This window comes from Hetaerina americana, unplaced genomic scaffold (assembly GCF_022747635.1).
Source record: "Hetaerina americana unplaced genomic scaffold, ioHetAmer1.1.p SCAF_9, whole genome shotgun sequence".
Classification (NCBI taxonomy): domain Eukaryota; kingdom Metazoa; phylum Arthropoda; class Insecta; order Odonata; family Calopterygidae; genus Hetaerina; species Hetaerina americana.
In genome coordinates, this window is record NW_027287538.1 from 50,104,923 (window position 1) to 50,127,283 (window position 22,361).

General features: G+C 40.3%; 1 protein-coding gene and 1 non-coding gene across 5 annotated transcripts in view; both read left to right on the top strand.

The window, feature by feature from the left end:
• Positions 1-6,720, top strand: part of LOC139698921 (uncharacterized) — a 386,101-nt gene extending 379,381 nt beyond the window's left edge. For all 4 annotated transcript variants that reach the window (XR_011703026.1, XR_011703027.1, XR_011703028.1 and 1 more), the window contains one exon: positions 6,462-6,720. Coding sequence is in view for 1 of the 4 variants with exons in the window: in XM_071597877.1 (XP_071453978.1) it covers positions 6,462-6,502 (41 nt within the window). In the remaining 3 variants the exon portion in view is untranslated. The remainder of the gene's footprint in view (positions 1-6,461) is intronic.
• Positions 6,721-22,031: 15,311 nt separating this feature from the next.
• TRNAM-CAU (transfer RNA methionine (anticodon CAU)) lies at positions 22,032-22,103 on the top strand. Its single transcript has one exon. It is a non-coding gene; the product is annotated as a tRNA-Met (tRNA).
• Positions 22,104-22,361: the final 258 nt, after the last annotated feature.

Here is a 22,361-nt window from a genome sequence, read left to right on the forward strand (position 1 = left end):
AAGTACTTCTCCAAGCACGCGAGATTTGCTCACTGTAAACAGAAGAGCAATGAAATTAGAGTTAGATATTTATAAATAATGACAAATCTATTAGTTGCTTAGATTTAAACTTTTCCCCTTTCCGTGGTCATTTGTATTTATTCTAATCCCATATCATTCACTGGAAAAAGGACTTCAATCTGTCGATTCTACACTTGTTCTATCTAAACGTATTTTCATGAGTCCCCCTACCGTAGTACGACGGGGCTAATAATAAATATATTCTCAACCTGATCACAAATTGATGTTGAAAGATTTAAAAGTCTTCGTGATAATTTCGTTTGATCCGCTCTTTCCCCTGTATAATGGAACAATCAGCAATTGGACTTAAATTCTTTTGGAAGCCCAATGAACTTTATAATGTGGTATTATGTTTACAAGGCATTTCGTATAATCTGCTTACTGCCTTCGCGTTAGCCTGTTTCAGCAACTCCCGAAGGGATTGCCTCTCCCCCCCTGGGACCTTGCCTTCTCGTTAAGTCCTCTACTGGAGAATGAAACAAAAATTCCCCCTTCAACCGCGATGTCATTCTCCGATATTTTTTGATCATTTCCTTCCAAATAGGGAGCAACCCTTAGCCAGGTATTCCTTCAAACAAATCACAGTATTTTTTAGTTTCAATGAGAAAATCTCCCTCGAAATTCAAAATGAAAATGCCTTTTGTATGGCGTTCTTTGAAACGACTTCTTATTGTTGTTAGTACTGTGAACCTTTCCGACTTCTTTATCTAGTAAATTGTCCCGAACCGGATTACGAAAGTTTGTATCCATGTTTTTATGATTTACTTTTGTTGGCTTATTGTGAGTCAAGAAAAATGAGACGTCCAGTTGTATTATATTTTTGATCATTTCAAATGGCATTAGCCCTTCTACGTTTCCTGCTTTATGATATACTTTTTTCATTTATTATAGTCTCTATATTATACTCTGTATCCCATGGTTTCCCTCTCCCAAAAATAATATCTCCGTCACCGGAATATTACCAATCTGTAATTATCTGTCACATGGTATTCTCCATGTGCATTCACTTCAGCACTGGTTTCCGAAAGGCATTTTTGCTTTTACGGGGTCGAAATATGTGGAAAATGTTCGCCGCACCCGTCCAGGTTGTTTACCCAATCCGGATGGGGGCCATGTACTCGAATGCGGCGAGCTAATCTTTAGATTGTACGTGCAGGTATCAGCCCGAAAGTTGACATTCTCCAGTGATGCAGTTTTATATTTACATCTTTGGTTTTCTCATAACTTCGATATTTGCGTGAATCAACTTGTCTGTTCTCACAGTTGTCATAAAAATAAGACTTAAGAGTGTTTTTGGTGTTTAACAATAAGGAAAATCGCCATTGTCCTGTTTTGTATCCAGTGAACCGTTAAAACACTAACTAGTTGAGCAGGACAAGTGGCTAGGTTAACTGGTCCTCACCTTCTACCAGCAATACACCGAGATTAACTTATTAATTATTCACTTGCTTATTTTAATTAACAATAAAACATAGGACCTTTCAATGATAAAAGCCATGAAAGGTGGTCCCATGTTAAAATTGTTTACTTCTGGCCCGCGTTCGCAGACTAATTCCGGTATTTCTCCTTTGCATCTGCTCGAAGCTCGCAAATGATTCTATTTTATGTTTCAGCGAAACGAGCTACCCAAGCAACAATTAGCAGTAAGGGGAAAACAGATAAAATTCGCCAAGATTCGTGCAAGATGGTTTTTGAGGCAATTAAGGATAGTTGAGTAGGCTCTCGTCACGGGCTGAATTACAGGCATGCCCAATTCTTTTCATCGTTAGAAGCGTGGGCGTCGCTCATAGAGGCGAAGGGATGAGTTTTTACATTCAGCCTAAACAAGTGATTAAATCATGAAGGATAGAGGGGAAAAATTTTTCATCTCGTCGCATCGACGGCAGGTCTGAGCGAAAAGTTCTGTCGTCTCTTTAAAGAAATGGGAGTGGGGAAAAAAATGGAAAACCCTCGCGGATATTACGTAGGCACTTCCGCCGCCGGAGTTATTTACTATTTCATACGCGCAATTGTTGTCCAGGTAACACCACCGTCCTCTCTCTCGGTTCTCCGCACCATCATCCCCTTACCGGCATTCCCCTCTCTCTCACACACACACTACCCCCCCCCCAAACTTTCTGACGCTTCTCTCCAACACGTGACCTCGTGGAGAAGCTATCCTCGCCCCTTCCAGCCGTCGCTCTCCGTCCCACATTTGTTTCTTCCCCCCTCCCCTTTTCCCTCTCTTTCGCTTCAATTTTATTTTCGACCCTTCTCTACCGCCATCCTCCACCGCCTTCCTCCACTCCTCCCTCCACCCCGCCCCTTATCGTCTCCGCCACTCCACTTTTTTTCCGAGCCGACTCCGCTGATGACGTGGTCCCCCCCCCTCAGCGACCCGCAACGTGGCGCTTGCGTCGTCTCTCTCCCACTCCTCCCACTCACTCGACACTCCACCACCTCCGCCGCCCCCGCCCAGCTAAACCCCCTCCGCCCCTCTCGCGAGCACCCACCCCAACCACCACCACCCCCCACTCCGACCGCGTTCTCCTTTTTTCCTCTCGGTCACCGACTTCGCGAGCTCCGAGCGATAGGTGCTCTGTTACCCTTCACTAATAGCCACTCGCTTTTTCTGCTTATATCATTCCCACGTCCCTCTCTCCCCTCCCCCCTTTTCCTCCCCCTCCTTTTTGTGACTTGCACCCATTTTCATTTCTTCTTCTTCTTTCAACCTCGCGTCGCTTCCTCCACTTCAGAAAGGAAGTAGGGAGAGAAAGAGAGTTGGTGATTTTTCTTGAAGGCGATGTCTCGATGTTGTTGTTATTGTCTTTTCTCTTTTGCTTATTTTTAATTATGTCACTTCGGGAAGCGTCCTGTTTACAGTCGGCGGGGTGGCAGGGTTTTACCCCCAAGGGGTGTTGCTCGTCCACTCTCGCCTCTCTCCCCGGTATCCTTTTTTCTTCGGCCGGAATTTAAGAATTAACGTCTCTGTCTCTGCGGTAATGGAGATCGGGATGAGTAGGGAGATCGTGAGAAGGATTTACTATATGTTCCCGTTCGAGATGTCATCGACGCACCTCCTCCGTCACTCCCCCCCCCTACCTGTTCCCCAATCTTTCCTTGCCGCCTGACCGAGTTCAATTTCCCCCTTAATGACTGTGTTAGTTCTGCCCTCTAGAAAATTTCATTCGCGCGCTCCCGTTTTGCAAATCTTCAAGCTACCTCCGAACCAAATGGCCCATTTTGTAACATTTCGCGAACTAGCGTCGTGATGGGAGTGATGGATGGAGGAGGAGAATTAGAGTTATGACGGACGAGGAGGAGTGAAAGCAAGTCAAAAAATAAATGGAACCCTTTTTATCAAGTAATAAGGAGCATATTGCTCTTTCGAACCTTTGTGCAACTAATTGCGTGCCGTCATTTAGGTTTCCTCCCCGTTAATTCATAAAAAGATAGTTCGATTATATTAATACGATTACAACTCGACTTTGCCTGAGACGTATTGTGAATTAGGCAATAAGTGCCGAGGAAATTTGAAAAAAATTAAGTTTACGAATCGAAGTATCAATTATTCCTTTCATATAATGTTAATTCTGATACTACCTAATTCGCTTGAAGGGGTGGCGTTGGGCATTGAATTCTAAGGTTCGATAATGAATACGATGCTTTGCCGTTATATACTCGAACTAATATTTATGTACAGACGAAATTTTTGGGCATGCATGGCTGGTGACCTAACACCCCCAACCGCAACCTTGTGAGGTGTTATGTAGATGTAGATATTCTTTGCAATGAAACTCTTGCTGCCTACATAAAAACATATGGTGATTAAAATAAATCGTACATTTTTTTCTCTGGTTTCGGACTTCTGATCCCCACTTGTCGATCTCTCATATAATGCGAAGAGCTATTAATGAATGACTTGTAAAAAAAGCGGCATTTATTGATTCATAAAAGTTTATAGAACTCTAATATATAATTATATTTGACATGTTTATTGGTGTACTCAAAATGATCATAATGGCTAGAATGAAATGATATCCTTAGGTTGATTAAATTTAGTCCGAATATTAAGTGGTTCAGGGAATGTTTTTTTTTCAATCCTGTCTGAGTCTAAGGATCCATACAAAATCTCAGATGATTGCATTTATTATATATTAACCCCACATGGCAATATAAATTGCCAGGGTAATCGGGCTATCAGAGGAAATATTTTATATTGTAACCCGGATGAGGGTTTGGGCTGATTTGCATTCATACAATATTGCGTAATTTCTCTAAATAAATTTATACATGCAGTCATATTTATGTGTGTAGTTGCTAAAATGTTCCAGTTTCCCTATCAGCTGATTGTAATTTTAATAAGTGCTCCGTCTTTATAAATGATTCAGGTGATGTGTGAGTACACTTAGGTCAAAGTACACGTACATCATGTTGTTGTAACGCTTATCATTGAGGTGATTGGGCACATCGTACGCACTCCTTGAGTTTATCTTGGAAAACCTTTGAAGAAGTGAAGATTTAATAACTCTAATTCCAATAAATACTGAAAACCACCAAAACATTAGGATGATTTATTTGACGAACGGAGAAAAAGTGGAAAAAATGCTATACAGTATCTGTTTTCACTATGATGAAATATTTTCCGTGGATGAAATTTAAAATTCAGGCAAATGTCCCTCCTGATAATTCAACGATACTATTGCATTTCTCTGCTTCTCAATTATAGTAATGACAATACTCTCTTTTGACTATGGTGTATAACAAACTTCCAGTGTCTGAATAAAGTTTTTTGTTCGTTAGAGCAACCCAAGGGAAACGTGATTAATAATCACCGTAATTTGGCGTATTCACGCAAAGAATAGCTTTTTTACATTCTTTCGATCACATATTACATCCATGAAGGTTCTGCGAATCTCATAAAATATATTGTACCAATTAGATTAATGTAATGATCAACCGTAATCGATAAGTTGGGAGTACCCAGAACTTTCTCTTAGTTAATCGCTTACAAAATATCTTCATATACCTCATTTTAGAGCTTAAATTAGACGTATTCACATTTATATACCTATTTGGAAACCAAAATATGTCTTTAAATAACCAAGTGTAAAGATTTAACCATGGTGTGCTGGAATTTCTGCTAAATGGATGGCCAAATATTTGTAATATTCTATCGTGGAACCTAATTTATTGTAGCCTAGGTCTCTATTTTATCCCCAGGCCCTGTTCCTCCAACCTCCCTTTCCTCCTAAGTTCAAACTATGTAAGGTGACATTTGGTCTCACCTTGAACCTGAAGACAATGTACTGAGAGTGAAACCTAGGTCGCAACACGTTAATTCCACTGTGAAAAAATGCATTTTTTTGTTAATTTTGATTAATGACGAGTGGTCGCGAATTCCATCCATTCATTCTAGGTATTCTAATTATGAATGGAATGTTTAGGACGGTCCCTAATGCCTAATATCTTCTAAGTATCCTAAAAACTTCCACTTGTTTGCCCTACAATACTCAACTTTATTGTAGCTTCTACCTTCCTTCCTCCTTGTTGACCGAAAACCCTTCTCTTCCCTGCTTACCGAACATTCTCTCTTCTGTCACGCCCTTAATCATCATCCAACAACCTTTCAAAAATTCCCTCGCCCCCTTCTTCTGCAATTTACGTAATGTTGTCAATTTAGGGAAGAAGAAAGTGACGGGCGAAAGGCGTAGGCATCCATGACAAAACAAATTGTGATGGAGAAGTGAATGTCCGTGATTAAAATGAGGCGAGAATCGTCTTCCTTCCGGGTTCTGTCGGTCACAGTGTCTCTCGTCCGGCGGCGGGAAACCGCCCCTGCCTTTTCTCCGGGCCAAAATGGATAGGGGTGGGGCGGGACTGGGAGGTGGTTCGAGGGGGAGGGGGTGTGGGTGCTGAAACAGTGGGGCGCATCTCCACTCGAAACCAATCAACTCCCTTTAACCTAATCCCGTCTCTCTCCCTCCCACCTCCCCCCACCGTGGGTACTCTCTTCCCCACTCCTCTCTCTCCCCTTTCTTCCAACTCCCTCCCCGCACAGACTGGCCCCGTTTAAAATGCTCCCCTGGTCGCCGCCCACTAGCCGGAATCCCCTTCAATAGGAGGAGACGGGGGTAAATCCTCGCAGTGAGAGAGAGAGAGGGGGATCGATCCAAATTGATTCCTCTCTCTCTTTCCCTCGCCATCCCCCCGCCCCCGGGACACCCTTCTCCAAGAGAAAGAGACCTGCCGCAGCAGTGCCGATTCGAATTTCCTGACAACCCCCCCCTCCCCATCGACAACAACGCCCCTTCGCTCACGCATGGAAAATGAAAATGTGCATGTGTTTTTCGTCGCGTCGCTGATTTGCATTTTGAATTCATCTTTATGCCGGAACGTTTCATTTTTTCTCTTTTCCACAGGTTACGGGAGAGCGCGTCGTCGGCCAGCTGTCGCTGGATAGTCTGGAGCCTCCAGGGCAGCCTCGCCGGGATTCGAGTTGGTCGTTCGCTCGAGTTTCGACCGTTCCGATGCATAATTTTTGCCGAGAGTGTTTCGGTTTGAGTGCGAAGTCTTAAGTTCGAAAACTCGAAATCATTGATGTCCCAAATGAATCCGAAGGTACGTTTTCGAGGTGATTGTGAGCGTGTTATTGTATCGTATTTATGCCATCGCAGTGTAGAAACGTAACCACTTTTGACATCATCCTTAGCTTTAACCAGAGTGATTAATAAATATTTGTCATCTACATGTTGTATTCTTATTTTTGTGTTTATGTTGACTGACAACCCTTAACCCGAACAATCTTAACTTCCTACATTATCTGAAACAACTTATTTTGAATATATTAACTATATGATTTTTTGAAACCTGTTCTGAATTTGTAGATTGAATAGCATGACTAACCAGTACTCATTAATGAGCATAGGCATTAGATGTACATGTATAACCGTGGGCGATTACACGTAGAAACCAAACTTATACATGTCTAGACTAAAAGTTTTGGCGATAATTAATCTTTCATTTTGTTGAGAAATCCTTAGAAGCAATAAATTTTGTATTAATAGTGTAACACATCAAAAAATCCTGATTTCTATATTAACATAATTTACCAGCCTTTGCACTATTTTTATCCATACAAGTGATTGATTCCTGTGAAGTGAAATTTCTTCGATTTGTTGACTTCTTACGCAACGCATTACATCTTTGAGGACAGTGGAAATACACTGAAAAATGTAATTATTTCTCAAAAATAGCCTCGCCAATAATCTCTGTTTCATGTTAGAGAGTCTTTCTAGTGTACAATAATGAGAAAAACCAAATGACTTATTCGGAAATTTTTGGGCCAGTTGGAAATGAAAAAAAAGATTGATATATTTATTTTAACTCATGCTGTAAAATCAGTGCGTCGTTGGAGACTTAAAAGAAAGAAATGACAATATTAGTCCATTTAGTAAGCATTAGTACGATCTATGGCGGATTAAACACGAAAAAATTCCCATTCTAGTTCTTCTTTTACTTACCCTTTGTTCAGTACTCATTAGAGCCAGGAACGCACAAAATACGGTAGACATGAAACTGTTACTTTAGTCCACACAACTGAGGTTTCGGACCCTTGATTTCGTTATAATCTTAAGCATTGGGGCACATATGAAGAGAATACCGTAGTCTTGTATGCCCCAAAAAGTATGAATGGCTTTAAAAAATGGAAAAATATCAGTCGTTATATGCGTAATTAACTCTCATCAGCATGGCAAAATGGAAAGAAAATTAGGTAATAAGACCCAAAGGCTATTTCTGGATGTTTCTTAAAGGGGCAGAATTTCCCGGATATAAATTCATTAAATTATTTTTTTTTACGGCCCTCGCAGTGTTATTTTAACTATTCCTAGTCTTTCAAAACATTTAATATCTCACTCTAAGAAACTAGGCAGTGGAATGGAGTGCGCTACAACGATTATAACACGTTTCAAAGTAAGAGGTGAAAAAAACCAGGTGCGGTTACAAATTTGTGAAAGAGAGCCGTGAGAGTCGCATCCCCGAACGTCTGCCCGTGCCCACTTATAGAAACTGACGAGTTTGCACGAGTGAATCCATAGAAAAAAAATTGGCTGCGGAAATCGCTGAATGTAATTGATTGATTCTTTTTATAACGCCGACGGTCCAAGTGAAAACGACCTTTAACGGGGAAGTCGACGAAATCATCACGCGAATTTCAAAATAAAACAGATTACAATAAGCTGAACAGATTAATTGATTCCGCATATCCGAAAGCTTCTGCACACCCGCCAGTATAATATGGCGTAAATTCGTGTGCGTAATCGTGAGCGATTCTCATATCAGTACGTGATTCTTAAATATTTCTGAAAAAAAACACATTTTTTACCATTTTTAACCAACCAGCGTCATTTTTTAATGCATTTTATCGGCATTCTTATCGTTCCGGGATCTCCACTTTTGTCGACGTTTCGATATCTGACACCACCATCATCATCATCGCGGTTCCCGAGCAATCAAAGCCCTGTCGGGTGTCAAAAGGTTCTCGAGAAACGAGAGTTCCTCAACCGGCGAAGATTTTATCCAACTCATACCGGTGAAGTACGCACCAGATGTCTCATCAAGCTTTATTTCAGATCGGATAAACGGATGGGACGGGGGCATGGATGACAATGCGAAAATTATGGCTAAAGAAAAATGTTCGGTTATATTAAAGGTATCTAGTTAACGGAAGGTTAGTTAATTTTTTATACCCATATTCACGAGATTGGAAACATTTTTAGATTTCAATGGGGGGAGGGGGAAAGGTATTGAGAAAATAATCCGTGGAAGGATGAAAAGGGTGAGTATTGGAGAGATTTCGAGGCGACGAAGTTTTGATTAAGACCGCGATCAAGGAGCGAAGGTCAAGTGATCGGGGTAGAGGAACTCGAGGTAGTGATTTGTTTTCATAGAAGGGAATGATTGCAGGTAAGGAGTGGGAACTAACTAGCCTGAAGATGATAATTCCCATAATTAAGTCACAATGTGATCCGTCAGTTTCCTCATCCCCTTTCATGGACTGAGCCTCCTCAGGTAGACCCTTGCTTGCTCGGATGTGACAACTGTCGCCTCGCACACGTCGGGGTTTGGAGGTGGAGGAAATTGCCCGCCGTCGCGCATCAATTCGCGGGCTGCCATCTCTTGGGGGAATTTTCAAGGGATCGCGCCCAGGGCATCGTGGAATCACGTGTCCTTTCTCCTCCGCCCGAGCGACCGGCCCCACTGACGCGAAAATTCGTCGCGATCACCCTTTCCCTCTCTCTTTCTCTCGCAGCAGAAGGGAGAGGGAGGCAGAAAGAGAGAGAGAGAGATCTCGATCCGGAGGTCGACAAACAAATCATTCGGAAGAGAGAGGAGGAGATGAAAAAAAAGAGAAAAGATGAAATGGATGGCTGGCTGTGGGGTATTCGAAGGCGGAGAGTGGGGGGAGTGCCTAAGGATTTATTAATTTCTTCTTCCGCTCCGTTGAATGTTATCGCTATGCCGGCACTCCACACGCAATTTAACGCTCGGCAGGGTTTTATGTGATTGGATTCCAAAACCCTTGCCTCTCCGTTCCACCATTCCCCCTATCGGTGTCCCTCCTTCCCCCCGATCCCTTCTCTTTCCTCCCCTTAATTGCCACCCACACGGGTGAAATTCCCCACCCCAATATCACCTCCCTCCCCCCACACGCCGCCCCCTTGTGTTCGCTCTCACTCTTCCCTCCCACTATTACCCACCCCCACCCCGAATCACACGCCCCATTGGTTGCGCTGCCCTACCCGGGACGCACTACGTCTGCGCCGCCCTTCCATCGGACCCCTCCCAACCCCCGCGCTCTCCCTTAGCCGCCCTCCCCGACTGCCGGTGGTAGTGCGACCCCCCCCCCAGATCACTCCCCCCCCACCTCTCTCTGTCCCCTGTCGGTCCCGCCTACTCCTCCGCGGGAATATCTCTCTCCCTCCCCCTCCCTCCTTTCTTTTTCAATCTCGCGTGCGATAGTGGAGCGGAGAAATCGAGAGGGGTTTAGGAGGAGGAAAAACAGCCGACGCACCTCCGTGGTTCCCCTCGATCTCCCTCCCGGTACGCTTCCGCCAGGGTCGGGAGCACGTTTTTTTCTAGGGCCCGCCGGGGCGGCGGGAGGTCACGATCCGGCGACGTAACACACAACCAAAGAATATATGTGGCAGTAGAAGATTTAGAAAACCTCTAAAAAGGGGGAGGGGGGCATTCTTATTCATGAAAAAAGCTGTAGATATTTTCCCGAAGGAAATGGCCGAAATGCGAGTTAAATTTTAAAATAATTCCCTCAGAGTGCAATCTACCCTACCGTGCATAATCAACTTTATTCTCCAGGGACAACAGGTATTCAAAAGTGGTGTCAGGTTTGTAAGGAAATTATTCCAATCAAAGCGGCCCTCCCCCCCACCCTCCTGATCCACCCCTGGTGTATGGTAAATGAAAATTTGTCGTGACATATTTGAGATAAACATTTTGCAGAACGCAAAGTAACCTCGGGAAATGGCGAAACTGTTAATTTAATGGTGTCATATACTGGCGTGCGAACTAGTGCGAGAAATCTTGCTGGGCAAAATCCATTCACCAAGAATAATAATATGTATTATTATTTGTATTCTACCGGTTAAAATAGATTTCGATGGGCACAAACTACACAATGATACATTTCCTTAAAGCTACTAAGAAAACAACCTGACATCCGACGCTAAAATATGTCCCTCTTCAGTCCGCCTCCCCCTTTTTCCCTTCATCGTTCCGCTTCTCTCTCCCACCGTGCGTAGTACTTCCCCGTTTGTTTTCCTTTTGACCCATTTCAACTTTTCCATCCTCCTCCATGGCCACATTTCAAAAGCCTCAAATCTATGCCTATCGTCTGGTTTCAATGACAACGCCCCCCCTTACGAACCCACGCTTTTTCATCAAAGTTTTTTGCTAAAAATAATGATCCACATAAATAGCCTTAAATTATTTTCGCACAATGAATTTCTCACATTTTAAATATTATATCCTGATTTCCTTTGTTTACACCATTTAAATAATTTTAAATGAAAAAAAATGCTTTTTGCCACGTAGCTAGGTAAGAGAGAGAATTCTTTTTAAGTATAATGAACATATTCATTAAAAACATCTATTTAAGTATCCCAAAACTGCATACAAAATGATCCATATTTGCTGCTTATATTCCTATAATATGGAGCACATATTCAAGAAACGATGATAATCTTCCTGGAGGGAAATCAAGTGGTACTTGTCAGCTTGTGACATTGAAGGGATTATTAAAATTGACTTCACAATGCCATTCCGTTTATAGTGGAAAGGGTAAAAAAATGAATTATTTTCTCCATCGATCTTTGAATTTGTCCAGAAACATTTAAGAAAAATATTTTTAATCGAATTTCATCCTTTCCTTCTTCAGGTGGGGGTGAAGGGGAAGCGCCCCCTTCTCCACACGCCTCCTTTCCCATCCGTTCCCCGCTGCCCGTTTCCCTCTCTCCTTCGCTTTCTTGTTCCAGGAATTCACGCACAATTCCCTACCCCTCACCCTCCCTTCACTGTTTTCCATTTTCCGGACCAGAGTCACGGTGAAAGCGAGTCCGGCGTCGATGTCTGGGTGGATCCATGATGGCCATCGATTCGCTCTGGAATTCCCAACATCCCGACGGTCAATTCAGCACCGCGCATGCCTGCCTCCGTACATGTACCCCTTAACACACAGTTCCCTTTCGTCGCAGATACTATCAAGAAAAGCCATTCTTTTAAATTTTGATAGGAAACTTACCTTACATTTAAGGAAACTTATCCTTGTGCTTATATCCTATATTTTAGGTAAAGTACGGCTGTAAGTTCTCCCATACCAACAGTATAAGTCAGTTTCAATGCAACATTCATAGTGTAAAAATCATTCGCCTTGACCGGGATTCGAACCCGGATCCCTCGATGTCCGGCCGAGTGCTCTAGCAAGTAAGCTATCGAGGCATGCTCTTAAACTTTAAACAACCTGTCAGAGTTTAAGAGGACGCCTCCATAGCTTAACTGGCTAAAGCACTCAGCTGGACATCAAGGGATCCGAGTTCCCAATCCCAGTCAAGGCGAATGATTTTTACACTCTGAACGTTGAATTGAAATTCATATTAGCGGATGATTCCGCAAAAATTTACTGTTGCTGCCTCTCCCGCAGTTTCTTAAAAGTATAAGTCAGATTTATCACTGCCCTATCCTTGTATCATTAGTTAGTGTACCCCTTAAGATAGGATTTGGATGAACAAACTGAACAGGTTTGCATTTCTTGGCCTGGCCTAACAAGGCACAACCTAATTCCCCAAACAGCAATAAACTACAATTCTAAATAAATGTACTCTCCCTTCATTCCACCCAACATCCCTATCCTATTGCTGCCCCTTCCTCGTTTGTCTAACACTCTCCTCTCTATCACAGTCTTCAACATCCCATTGCCAATCAAACCTCTTGAAAAAAATTCATCTTCCATCTCTCCTTTGGATTTCTTCCAACAAACCCTCTCTCCTCCCCCATCATGCTTAGATGTTCCTCGTTTGCTTTCCTTTTAGTTCACTTCACCTTTTCCATCATTATCCACACCCACATTTCAAAAACGTACAATTGATGTATATCATTCTGCTTTAATGACCCAGGTTTCCGTGCCGTACAAAGCCACATTCTGTTTCGAAGTTTTGACGATCTTTTTCTTAATATACTACTCAACGTCCCTGTCATCAATGGCATCCTCATTGTGAAAGGTTCTTTGCCAAATGTAATTCTTCTTCTTATATCCCTACCTCTTTGACCATCTTGGTCCAAAAGTCACCTGAGATCTGCTCCAATCTGCTCTAATTTTGCTCTCTTATTTTAACGATTTACTTATCCTTAATCATGATTGAAAATCTCTTAATCTTACATTGTTTGCATTTGTTCTCATCATCATACCCCTACAAAGAATTTATTTTACCAATATTCAATATTTATGCATCTTTTCGCTCATGCTCTTTCGTCCTTGGGACACTAATATGCTGTTATTCTTCGAACACATACGCTTCTTTGATTGCCTGTCTATTCTTCTTTCTAGGCATTTGCGTTCTTCTATTATTTATTTGGCTGGAGATTCAACTCTCATATATTATATCTCCACGACCACACTTCCATCAAACAATTATTTAATATATATTAATTACCTATGCATCAAATCAATATTCTTTCACGACCCCCTCATTCATCATCGCATACACCCTCCGCGTACCTTATTCTTCCCCAATTTTATCGCTTGATCATGACGTTATCCAAGCCATAACCCCCACTTCCGACCGTCGTAGTGAACATATGTCACATTCTTGTGATTTTTTTCTCGGAAATTCAGAATCTTCAACCGCGAAAGCAACACCTAATGAATAACACTTTAGATGAATAAAAATGGGTATCACCCTGGTAAAGCGTAAGACATCGCCCACAAGAATTATCATCGCATCGCAGAAGAAAAGTTAGCCCACTAAAATTTATATTCAAAGTATTTGAGTATTCTTACATATCCTCAATAATCCGATTGTTTCATTTATTTACCTGTTTCGTTCGACCGATGACGTTCATTGGTGGCGTTAATGAATATCTTCCAGTCAAAAATATGAGTTTTCACTGCGATACAAATAAACTAAAAACGTCGCAAAGCCTTTTCTTCTGCAAATTAAAAATTGAACCTCGTTTAACATTTTTACCATACATTTGATTGACGAAATTAGAAGAAAATTATTTATTTAATTAATAATTTAAATCCCGAAATAAAACATTTACAACTCCTTTTTAAAACAACAGTGGAAGGAATAAGGTGGTGCGTGGTTACAGTATAATAAGATAAATTAATTAACTTGATTTTAAGATTTAAAAAAAAAGTGGTGAGAAATTGCTGAAAAAATTGAAAACAAAACCTCTTACAACGTAAAAATGCTAAAGAAAATGGCAAAACTGGTCATAGTCATCCCAACACCAATTGAGGACGTTTTATGCAGTTGCGTGTACGCCGATAAGACGTAGAAATGACCGGGCCCCGTCCCAAAGCCCTTAGGACGGCGTGAGACTTCGGACCAGCTGGTATATAATGCGGTGGTACCCAGCTACTTATCCACACTTCACAACGGTTAAAAGTGTTCGTGAGAATTAAACCTAAGTGCCTAAATTTTGTCTTTATTTTTGTCATTTACGTCATTTTATGTATTTAATCTGCTATATATATATTTTATACGTAAAACAGTTAAAAAGAATATTTCAATTTCTATACGGAAAGGCTTATAAATGGTTGTTTTGATTATTTCGTAGCGCAGAAGAGCTAATTGGGGCTCAGAGAATACACGAACGCGGGAAGGTAACCTTGACTCCGGAAGCAGTCTGCCATTGTGAATTTGACTCTGAGATTGCTTAAAATAAGAAAATGTTCAGGGAAGATTTTGAAATCTAAAGATATGAATTTCTGCACTGAATTAGATGGTGTTCTCTCTTGTCATGTCAATATCGTTCAGATAAAGAAGGATGCAATTAATTTTGTGTTCCACACAGAAGATGGTTAGAAATCCAAAATGAAGAGTGACCCAATATTTTCCTGAAACTGTAATTCCGCTTAAACTCCTTCCAAATTATAGCAACAAGATTAGCATAAATAAATTAGAGAAAGTGCTTGGTTCTCGAACTATTGTCCGGATTTCTTGGCCACCTTCGGGTGGATTAATGCCGATTATTGTGACACTCTTAGAGTTTTTATTTCACATTGACCCGATATAATTTTACACATCTTAAAGTTATTTATTCTATATTTGACAAAAATCAAAATTTATTGCTTGGATGAAAACTCTTAACAAGTGATAGTAAATGGGAGTCTACGCCTGAGGTGGAGATATCCTTTTTAAGAGGGTTACAAGGAGCGGAAAAGTGACGAGAAGGTCACGAATGGAAGAAAAATTCGTCCTCAAGGAAAAATCTAAATGAAATAGTGTTGTAGTAATGTACTTCCACCACAATTATTCCCAAATTTCAGTGATAAAAAAGTGCTAGTTATTTCTATGAAAATCACGGTTTGGCTTGATGATAGTTTCTTAGGTACAAAAACAGCGATTGGTTATGCATTTAACGGGTAAATAAAGATAATTCATCGCAAAAATTACGTATAACAAAATGAATAATATTATTTAATGCTTACAAATGCCTTCGCTCCTACGTTATCCGCATTCTATGACTATTTTCATTCGGCAATGATTTACTGATAATTAAGGACACTGGCTGGTAGCGTACCACTGTCGATTTAGACCAGACAATGGTGTTTTTTCCGCGTACCTGTATACCAACAGTGGTTAAAATTCTATACTTAGCTTCATTCTTAACACACATTAATAACTTAAGCTCACACGTCAGTAGCAATCTCAGACTATTTGCTGACGACACGGTGGTATATGTACAGCGAAATAGGGAGCCAATCCGCGATCGCAAGCTACTCACTAGTCTTAGACAATCTCGAATTAGTTCTAGGAATGGGGATTAATACTTAATATAGGGATGTTTTACGCTACTTGAAAGTTGGCAGTAAGGAACTGCAAAAATATTAAGAAGTAAGAGGGTGTATAGTATTGAAAAAACTTCTTATTAAGGGTACTTAGGATTTTCTGTCGGTTATTTGAGGGAATACAACTTGAATTTGCCTGAAACATAATGCTAATTAATAACTGTCGGGTTGATAACTTATTTATGAACTGTTTTTCGTACATGGTGAAAATAATCCTCTCAGGTAATCGCTTCCCTTTCACCATTTAAGAAATGCGTGGAATGAACACACTCCGTCGGGAATACATCAAATATACTCGTATGTGACACTGCGGGTGTACGTTTGCATAACTATGTTGGTTTTGCATAAGGTTTTGTTCTCTTTTACGGCTGGTGAAATAGCACTCTTCGCCACACGCCCTTGCGAAGGCTTGCGGGGTGTTATGTAGATGTAGAACACTTAAAATAAATTAGTTTCAAAATTATTACAAACATATTCAACCCTTATTCAATAATATTTATGACCTATGACCATTATTCAAGTTTATAGAAGCAAAATTGGCTTCAAAAGTTGTATTTTGGTGGAGGCAAAAAGAGGAATATTATAAAAAATAATATAGGTTTATACGTGCCCGCCGTCTGATATTTTTTTCTAAGAACAGTCCCTGTCAACCACTAAAAAAATATCTCCTAATTCCGCTTCTTATTTTCAAAAAGGTGTTTTTGTTTCATTTAACTTCTGATCGGGAAACTCGCGAGGGTAAAATAAAAATTTGGTGGATGTGTACTAGTCTCAAATCCACCTCTCAGTCGACGCTGCTGTGCGGAGACCTTCGGTCGTCGGCCAATGACGAATGCATCCATCGAACATCGACGGTGTAAGTAAGTACCCACGAAGGTCGTTCGGTTGGAAAACGGAGAAGAAAGGCCCAAAATTCTCCTCCGACTCTCGGCTAATATGCCAAATAGGCCTCAAGTGTTGTGAGGAAAGGGGTGACGGGGAGGAGGACCTTTGCCTCCTCCCTTCCAAGAATCCCTTGAGGCTAGTATACGCTCGCTCAGGAGCGGAGCGGTCCGAAATCGTTGCGATACGCGTGTGTTCGACTGGCACGTGCCCAACCCCTGGTCGAACCACGGTGATGATGCCGGCGAAGTCGGCGAAAATGCGTCCAGTTCCCACGGGCGGTCGGAGATCATGGAGTATTGGAAAGCTCTCGTTGTTCGATTGCTTCGTAAGATCATCGTTGCTCTCGAAGCAAGCTCTGCTTCTTTCGCTCTGTTTGATTGCTCCCAAATGCAAATTAGTCTAAGGAAATTTAATAGCTGATGTCTTCAGACATATTCTATACCGGTGAAGGTAGGTTTTTAATGAATTCAGGGGCTAAACACCTGATATGTGCGGAGCAGGTGGCGCAGTGGAAGCGTGCTGGGCCTATAACCCAGAGGTCCGTGGATCGAAACCACGCTCTGCTATTTTATTGAAGTTACTTTAAAAATATTAAAAACATTTAATCTACAAGTCGAAACAAAATTAATCATTTTAAAGTTATCAGGTACATTTGTAAGTGCTTGTGTATGTTATAGATGGTAATTTGTGTGTTTGCATGTGTGTGCGGTGTAAGTGTTCTTGCATGAATGTATACCATTTTTTGTTTGTGGATAATATAAATTTGTGGCTTTTGCATGCGGTTTTTTTTCTTTCTTAATTACGGGTGGTGTCCTAACTACCCCCGCCACACGCCCTTCTGGCGGCTTGCGGGATATTATGTAGATGAAGACAATTGTGGTTCATTTTTATTCCCTACCTTCCTCTCCCATATCCTCCCTTATCACTTACCCTTCACACCTGGTGCTTCATTTATCCTGTTTTATTTGAATTTGTCCTTTCCCTGTCGCTTCTATAATTTTTTCTTTGGCTAACTTTCCATCTATTTCATTTTACTACCGGGCAATGTACGGCGAGTAAATGGGAATCGTCAAAAAAAATGACTGCCTAACTGAACAAGGTGTAAGGAAGAACCTTCTTCACAAGGGTTCACATAATTACTATACGATCTGGGATGGGAAACTTCGGTCTACATGACACCGTGCAAGGCACCGCTATGGTGTGTGGTAGGTTATGAGTACACACGAGACTACTTTTGACTATTAACTACTCCTCCTAGCGCGGTCTGATAACGTTATTCTGATCTCTTTTCGTTCGTGGGAAAAATGACATCTTAGAAGAATTAGATAAAGTCCAGAGAAAATCCACTAGATTCGTTGAAAATTGTTATGATAGGAAAGCGAGTGTGACAGGACTCTTAGGGAATTTAGGCTGCGAGCCACTTGTAATACGAAGAGAGCCAGCGAGACTTTTAGAAAGGTTCAGAACAAACGGGTTTAACAATGGCACTAAAGGAATTATAATGGTCCCACACTACTTAGGTGGATCAGACCACAAAGATAAACTAAGGGAGATAGATTCTAGTACAGATAGATACAAATACTCATTCTTTCCCCGAACAATAAGAAATCACAATAGCAAGAAACCGAATTTACTTTAGAAATATCAAAAGAACATTGAATTTACAAGTCGGAAGAAAATTAAACATTGCAAAGATATTATGTATATTTGTAGGTGCATGTGAATGTTAGTTGTTAGTTTGAGTGTTTGTATATGTGTGGGGTGTAAGTGTTTTTGCATGAATGTATACCATGTTTTGTTTGTGGATAGTATAAATTTATGGCTTTTGCATGCGTTTTTTTCTTTCTTAATTACGGGTGGTGTCCTAACACCCCCCGCCACACGCCCTTGCGGCGGCTTGCGAGGTATAAAGGCCTGAAACCATTGATTTTATGAGATTTTCTTAAATGTAAATTAAGACCTTAGCCATTGATTTCAATAATAATGTAGTGTTTTCCAAGCATTTTACAATATTTATGTGACTTTTCAACCACCAGGATTTCTGAAACAAACTAGTTCTATGGATATTTTCATGAAGGATATCACATCGTTTCCGCCTGAAGGGAGGCAAGAAATATTGGAGGGGCCAATGCCTGCCCATCCCCTTTTTTCGATTATATCATAAATTTAGAATACAGCATGACTTATCTCATTAACCAAGCCATTCCGACCTACAAATGCATGTCTAGGACTCAATTGACATTCCGGGAAAGGCGTAGGAGAAAGGGGATTTGATATACTAAGAAAACTTAATTTTTTCATAATTTGTCTTACGTTTCCCGCAAATATGAGTGTGTGCGCGTATGCCACTTCATTAGCGCCGGCAGCTTGAAAATTAGAAAAAAAAGATTATATAAACATATATACACATATATATATATACACACACACACACATATATATATATATATACACGAGTATATATGTATATATATAAATACATATATATACATATATATATATACATATATATACATATATATATATATACATATATATATATACATATATATATGCATATATATATATGCATATATATATACATATACATATATATATATACATATATATATATACATATATATATATGCATATATATATATATATATATATATATATATATATATATACATATATATATATGCATATATATATATATATATATATATATATATATATATATATACATATATATATATACATATATATATATATATACATATATATATATATATATATATATATATATATATCTATATATATAACACTTTTTGAAAGACTCACGGACGTGAATAATAATGTATAACACTTAGCACTAGTGGACACAGACAAAAACTTTCTGTGTTTTTGTCTGTGTCCACTAGTGCTAAGTGTTATACATTATATATAAATATATATATGTATATATATATATATATATATATATATATATATATATATATAGTTTTTAGGGGAAGAGACCGACAGCTAAGGTCATTTGCGCCATAGGGGATGGACAGGAAAGGATGAAGGGTGGAGAGAAACCCGGCGTCGGCATTAGCCTACTCTTTACGAAAGGCGCCAAGGGGTCCGCAGTTTAACGTCCCATCCGACGGACGGCGTACTCACTCTAAGTGCCCTCCACAAAGCACCTCAAGTAGGGATCGAGATACCTCTGAAAAATATTCAACACCGCCGGGAATTGAACCCGCGCCCTCAGGGTGGGAACCAAGTACGTTAGCCCCCGCACCATCTCGATCCCCAGTATATATATATATATATATATATATATATATATATATATATATATATACTCCAGTCCAGGGATACTATATATATATACTCCAGTCCAGGGGGTAGACCGTTGGACTATTAACCGGAGGGTCTCGGGTTCCATTCCCGGCAAGTCTCTGGGCACCTGCAGCTCCACCCAAACAATGTGATTTTTCGGGTACCAGATCTTCCTGGGAAACCATAACCGGAACAGGGAAAGGAACTGGCCCCCCTACCCTGATGTGTGAATTTTACACGCCGTCGGTGTATCGAGAGATCCGAGGTTTAGCGCCATCGGTGGAAACCCTGCGCCATTATTGACATTGCGATCTTTTTAACAACTTGCTGCTTTCCATTAATATCTACCGCAGTGACATTGCTTATATTTAATTATACTAATGACAATTACATATGTTTGGAATTTTTTATTGTCTTCGAATCAATCGATAGAGTGTAATCTGTCGCTTATATTTACATAATCTTCCAGCAATTAACCGGAAATCGAACCACTCTATCCAATTTAATTTGATAAAGGGTTGCCTTCGTTGTCTAAATTCGATTAATTTGCAATACTGTCGAAACCACGACAAGAAAAGGAGAGGAGGAAGTAGAAACAAATAAATCTGAGGGCAGGAAGAGGGGCATAGAAAAATGGGGACATATAGGAAAGGGATATGAAAACAGCAAAAAACCCATTGAAACGGTAAATAGAATACAAAGAGATAATAATGGTTTTCTAACAGATGACTAAGAATATTTATGAGTGTAGGAAGTGCATGTTCTAGGAAAGTGTTTCATGAATATTTTTCACTTTTTCCTACCGCCCCCATATCCTCCCTTATCATTCACCCATCTCACCTGTTGTTTGCACCCCCTGCCAATCACCTTTTTGGTGGATCACGGGGTATTTACGTCAATATCGAACCAATTGCATAATGTATTATAAACTAGTAAATGATCATCTATATCGGAATTAATGAGGGTCAAAGTCGGCTTGAAATATGGCGTGGATTTGGACAGAAATTGGCATGAATTAGTGGGTTTTGCATGCGGTTTTATTCTTATTTACTGGTGGTGACCTAACACCCCCCGCCATACGCCCTTGCGGCGGTTTGTGGGGTACAATGTTAATGTAGATGGGCATGACCATTCGCCGCAGAATGCCTAGTTGGAAGGTGTTTTACTTAACCTCAGACTGTCAAACTAAATATTAATCAGGACCCGCGAAGAATTACAACTAACAGTATAGTATAGTCCATAGTATGTGATCAACCAAGAGTAATTTTATTTAATTCAAGGTTGGTGTCTATGGCAAACAAACTTGAAACGATTCTTCCGTACCGCTATCAACCCAATATATGTACAATGATACCCTGGAAATTGATAAGACCTGAAAGAAAGAAGACATTTTGCTTTTCCACATAAAAAGCCATTTTACGTGGAAATTCAACATGTTCTCTCTCACAATGATAGATTTCCACCAAGTAAAGCCAAAGTGTATTATTATTGGATTGCCAGAACCTTGGAAATATGACAGTTACCGCTACATTATCGATAATTGGTTTCGAGCCTAGGTATATTTCGATATCCAATTCCCAGTAGCTGGCTCAAGGGCAAAGAGCCAATAAGCAAAGCAAAGGTAAGTGGAAAGTCCATTTGGAAATGAATAAGAGACTTCATGTTATTCCCTCGGTTCAATGACGGAGAGAGTGTTTAATCGGCGGGATTCCGGACCGAAAGGATTCGTCCAGTCTGTTGCAAACTTGATTGAACTTAAAGGAAGTGTATATTTGTGTGACATACTAAAGTTGAGTACATCCCGACTGTGCCTGTAGACTGGAAAGAAATTTCAACGGCGAAGACGGGAAGTAGGAGGTACTGAAGAAAGAGTGGAAGGTAAATATTGTCATTTTGCTTCATTCTGGTCACCCCTCATTTAGGTAGTGCTCATTATTTGTTTAAACGAACATGTCCACACTTAAGCTTACTCTAGGAATCCCTGCATGCAATGCAGCTATTTCACTCAATACGGAGCCCCAAAAACACTTTTCCAGGAATTTAACTACAGCAACATAATGGATATTGTTTTAGGTAATCATAGTCTATAATTAAATCGGCTTACAAGTGTAACGTAAACAGATTATTACGCAAGTTCAAAAACGGGACCATTGCTAATATCACCGTTGCTATGAAAATATAAGGTAAATTTCTTCATTACTCAGTAAGCAGAGTGGCGCAGTGGAAGCGTGCTGGGCCCATAACCCAGAGGTCCGTGGATCGAAACCACGCTCTGCTATTCTTTTTAGATTATTTCTATGCGTAAATTATACTGCATTTTCCTCGACCACCAACAGAGTTAAGCAGGCGATATATTTATTTATCGAATGCTAATGTTAATACCTGATTTTTTAGTTTTATTCAGCTGTATAACATTAGGATTTTTGATTTACGCCATTTTTCGTGAACGTGGTACCGTTTACATATATCTGCTTCGTTAGTTTAAATGAAACTAACTGTAAATCAAATTGTTTTTGAAAAGTTTAAAGACCATATG